The sequence below is a fragment of the Pundamilia nyererei genome, unplaced genomic scaffold (genome assembly GCF_000239375.1).
Source record: "Pundamilia nyererei isolate P.nyererei 1_Seehausen unplaced genomic scaffold, PunNye1.0 scaffold00013, whole genome shotgun sequence".
NCBI lineage: Eukaryota > Metazoa > Chordata > Actinopteri > Cichliformes > Cichlidae > Pundamilia > Pundamilia nyererei.
This window is the reverse complement of record NW_005187414.1, coordinates 1,967,418-1,971,837: the sequence shown is the minus strand read 5'-3', so window position 1 is coordinate 1,971,837 and position 4,420 is coordinate 1,967,418. Positions and strand designations below refer to the sequence as shown.

At 43.4% G+C, this 4,420-nt stretch overlaps 1 protein-coding gene across 4 annotated transcripts in view; it reads right to left on the bottom strand.

Moving 5' to 3' along the window:
• Window positions 1-3,087, bottom strand: part of LOC102200527 (breast cancer metastasis-suppressor 1-like protein-A) — a 10,494-nt gene extending 7,407 nt beyond the window's left edge. For all 4 annotated transcript variants that reach the window (XR_311493.1, XM_005724848.1, XM_005724847.1 and 1 more), the window contains exons 1-5: window positions 2,802-3,087; window positions 2,494-2,584; window positions 1,226-1,353; window positions 654-733; window positions 298-394 (exon numbers count right to left, since the gene is read on the bottom strand). Coding sequence is in view for 3 of the 4 variants with exons in the window: in XM_005724848.1 (XP_005724905.1) it covers window positions 298-394; window positions 654-733; window positions 1,226-1,353; window positions 2,494-2,584; window positions 2,802-2,937 (532 nt within the window). In the remaining variant the exon portion in view is untranslated. The remainder of the gene's footprint in view (window positions 1-297; window positions 395-653; window positions 734-1,225; window positions 1,354-2,493; window positions 2,585-2,801) is intronic.
• Window positions 3,088-4,420: the final 1,333 nt, after the last annotated feature.

Below are 4,420 nucleotides of genomic sequence, written 5' to 3'. Positions count from 1 at the left end.
AGCTGTTGTCACTAACGGCGCACTTGCTTACATCACTGTCATGAGACATTCTCGCAATAAAATCACGGTTTTAGTAACGCAGTAACGCAGCGTTCCTACGGGAAAGTAACGGTAATCTAATTACCGTTTTTGCAATAGTAATCCCTTACTTTACTCAGATTACAGGTAACGCGTTACTGCCCATCTCTGGTCACCATAGACCCAACTTCTGACAAATGTTTGGTAATTCCTGACTAAACTCTGGATAAATACCTGATAAAAATACAGAATAATAGAAAAGGATGTTCTTGTTGCTACCTGAGGTAATGTCGATACTGTGCCTGTCTTCCTCCAGTCTTCTGATCTTTTCCTCCAACTCACTCTGCACAGTATCAAACAGCAGCAACTTCTCACTCTAGAAGGCAGAAAACACACACACACACACACACGTACACACACGTACACACACACACACACACACACACACACACAACAATACTGAGCAAAAATGGTCAAATAGCTTAAACTAGTAGGATTGAGTTGAATTTACTCCACAATTAAGGAAAACATCTCAAAAATCTAAAATTACAGACGTATTTGAAACTTCAAAAGAAAGAAAAAAGATAAAGAATTCTCTGTTTTTGAACAAGATGTATTTTAACTTGGCCTCTCACCTCCCAGTGCTGGCACGCTGCTTGGATCTCACACTCGTATTTGTTCTTTACTGACTCCAAGCACAGCTCCCTGTAGATCCCTGGAAAAAAATCATACAAATCTAATCTGCAGGAAGGACAAGATCCTTTTCTGTAGCTGAGAGTTGTACATAAAGGAGGTGATAGTATTTCAAAGTTTATATTCCCATTTAAAATGCCAAGAAAATATAGTGAACCCTTTAAATGATCAGGATCTCTACACATAAATCAAGATCGATACACACGTGCTTGAAGCACAGATGAAATCTGTGGAAATCTGAGAAGAAGCTACAGAAACGCTCCGATGGAGATTACTGCTGTTAAACAAGTTCACTTCAGGGATGCACCTAATTTCTCCAGCCTGCATGATTCAGTATTGTTCAGTCAGACCATCTTTGCTTGGACTTGTGACTTAGATGGAGGTCAGACCTTATTTTGTAAGTAATATTTGCAGAAATACTGTTAATCCAACTGGGTTCACAAACTACAATGTAAACTTTGTATGTCAAGGTCACAGTCAGACCTATACGTCTCCATGACAACTATAGACTCACCGGCCACTTTGGTCCTGATCTGCATGTTCTCCTGCAGGTTGGCTAAAGGTTCCAGATACTCTTGGGCACAACCGGCCATGACCTCCTGGAGCTTGATGTCCACCTGGCTCAAACGCTCCTTATACAACCTGAACGGCAGATAGTTGCATTTTAAAACCGTGTTGTAATGTCTGTTGTCAGACCCATTTTAGAACTGATGTAAAAATGTGACTGGCATGGCCTGGCCCGGTGAATGACAGGTAGAAATCTCTCCAAATATGACATAAGTAAGTACCTGGACTGGACAGTAATAACCCAGGAATGAGACACAATCCAAAGGCACACTGGAGGTCTGTACTGTGAAGCAAGATTTGGGGCTTATCGATGCAAATCCAGGTTCACCCTTTGGGTTTTCAGTGTTACGAGGGTGTGTTATGACTCACTTCTTACTGGGGAATTATGCTTCAGCAGGAAATCTATTACACAAACTGGTGTGAAATGTAGCACCTCTCTAGAAATGGAGCTACACGACCAGTTGAGGCAGCCCACAACTATGGCCACTGGCCTTCAGCACTGATTGCTGTTACTATCAGAAGGGCTGTGGGACAAAAGCAGTGGGAAAACTAGAGGGACAAATATGTTAACCCTGGAAAAACCGACCACAACAAAGAGCGGGGGACGACGGAGGGGAGAAAGGACATGGTAAATAGCATGTAATGCACTAGCACAAGCATGTTTCAATGACATCGGCCACTTGTATAGGTTACGTCGTAGGTTCAGCAAAGATCATGCACAGAAGTCCCAGTCAGGTCATGGCGGGGTACATTGCCATGGTAATCTACAACCTCCTCCAGAGCAGGTTATGTCAATCACTCCTGTAAACTATCATGTGTGGACTTCACTGTGCAGATAGTGAGCGAGTCTGCAGTGTTTGAGCTCATGTCTCCCCCTCCCTGTAACAGCTGGGATAGTTTCCAGATCTCGCTCCACAAACCTCTGTGTTGGGGCAAACTGGTAGATGGCTGCGTGGGTATGTTGAACTTATTTTGTAGTATAGGCCTCTGGACTCACAGCCTCACAGCATACTGGAACACCATTTCAGAACCAGTACTTTATACAAACTGCCTGAAGGCAACAAGACAAATCCATGATATTGACCAGTAATACTGGCTAAAATGGACCAAGATCCACGGTCCATGTCACTATCCCAGTGAATCTGACAAACACCTCAGAGTGTGAGTCCCAGATGTCAGAGCTGCTTTCAGTGTGAAACATGTCAGAGAGCTTACTGTTCCTTCAGGTCAGTGAACTGCTTCTCCAGTGTGGTCATCTCATCCAGGCACTCCATCCTCCTCCTCTCACAGTCTTCATCGTCCATCTCTGTTCACATACAGACATGACAGCTTTGACAACCCCTCCACACCACAACTGCTTTTTATCCTCATCCACATGACAACCCCACACTGCACTTCACACCCAAGCAACCTGTCAGCCCATTTTTAAGAGAAATCACGCGCACTGTTAAACATATAAATTACACTCGAGTATGTAACACGAGTTTAACTGTCGGTTGATGTTCAAGGCCTATTTTTCCCACCCGAGCTGTCTCCATCTTCAGACACGGACGAGCTAACGGTATCCTCCTCGTCTGTGGTGCTGCCGTCTTGCTCGGGAAAGTCCACCTCCATTTCTTCGTGGTTGCTTTCTTTCTTCTCCCGCGAGTGGACCGGCATTGCGACTGTCAGATAAGCCAGTGTTAACGGGGTGGCACGGCCTTTCTTCAATGTTTCACCCCGAAGAAAGAGCCAAATGCAGCGGTAGCTAACCGGCTAGCTAGCCCGCATCTACCAGCTGGAAATACAAACATGGCCACCGTCAACCAATCATAAGGCGCTTTACTGAGTTTGTCCAATCAAATGCTTCTGTGAACGAGCTTGCGACCGGAAGCTTGCAGGGATTTGTAGTCTTTAAAAAAAAACTTTTTTCAAAACGTCTCTTTATATCAAGTCTGTTGTGAGGATTAATTCTTTATTTTGTCCATAGATTAATTCTTGTACACTTAACTTAAACATTAACTCCTCACAGCAGTTTAGAGACTCTCACAAATGTGTCTATATTTATATTTCATGACAAGCACCTTTTGTTAATATTACAAATCTTTAATTGATTTAGACAGGCTGGCACTGCAGTCTCTGGTGCTGATCAAAATCCATACCTTTAAAATTTTTTTATCCTTTTCATTTTCTATCTTTGGAGGTCATTTTTTTAACCCATAAATCTACTATAACTAGATGCTACTTGTAGTATCTAAGCTATACTGTTACTGTATTAGTTTTTCTTTCCTATTTTCTGTCTGATAGTTACACAGCCACATTTTCAGATAATAAGTTTAGTGTATCTGGACGTATTTGTGTAATCCCAGACTTCAGGCTTCTGTGAATGCACCAATACAGACAGTTTGTGATGGGCAGCCAACCAGAAGAAAGTTGGCTAAAGTAGCCCAAGGAAGGGAGAGTGGTTAACCAGCAGGCACATGGGCGGCCAAGGCTCGCTCATGACTGTAAGGTTGTGGCGACTGACCCGTAACAGATGAGCTACCTCAAATGACCAAAACAGTTAATGCAAGTGTCAGAATACACCGTGCATCAGTTTGTTGGGTCCTGCCATCCTTGTTGATGTTACTCTGACACGTACCACCTACCTAAGCATTGTTGCAGACCATTAACATGGTTTCATGGAAACTGTATTCCCTGATGGCTGTGGCTTCTTTCAGCAGGAACAGCGCACTGCCACAGAGCAACAATGGTCTAGGAAAGGTTTGTGGAGCACAACAATGACTTTGAGGTGTTGACTTGGCCTCCAAATCCTCCAGACCTCAATCCAGTCGACCATCGTTTGGATGCGATGGACAAGCAAGTCTGATCCATGAAGGCCTCACCTCACAGCTTAAAGGATTTGCTGGTAAAATCTTGGTGCCAGATACAACAGCACACCTTCAGGTTTAGTGGGTCAGGGTTGTTGTGGCATCTAAAGAGGGACCAATATTAGTCAGGTGGTCATAATGTTATACCTCATCAGTGTGTAAGTCAACTGTAGGGGTTTATAAGTTCCTCCAAATGGTTATTGTGTTGCCCCTTTTCTTTACTTCATAATGCAAATCATCTAAACGAAACTTCTCAAACATCCTACGAGCTGTTGGAAAAGTATTGTGGGAAG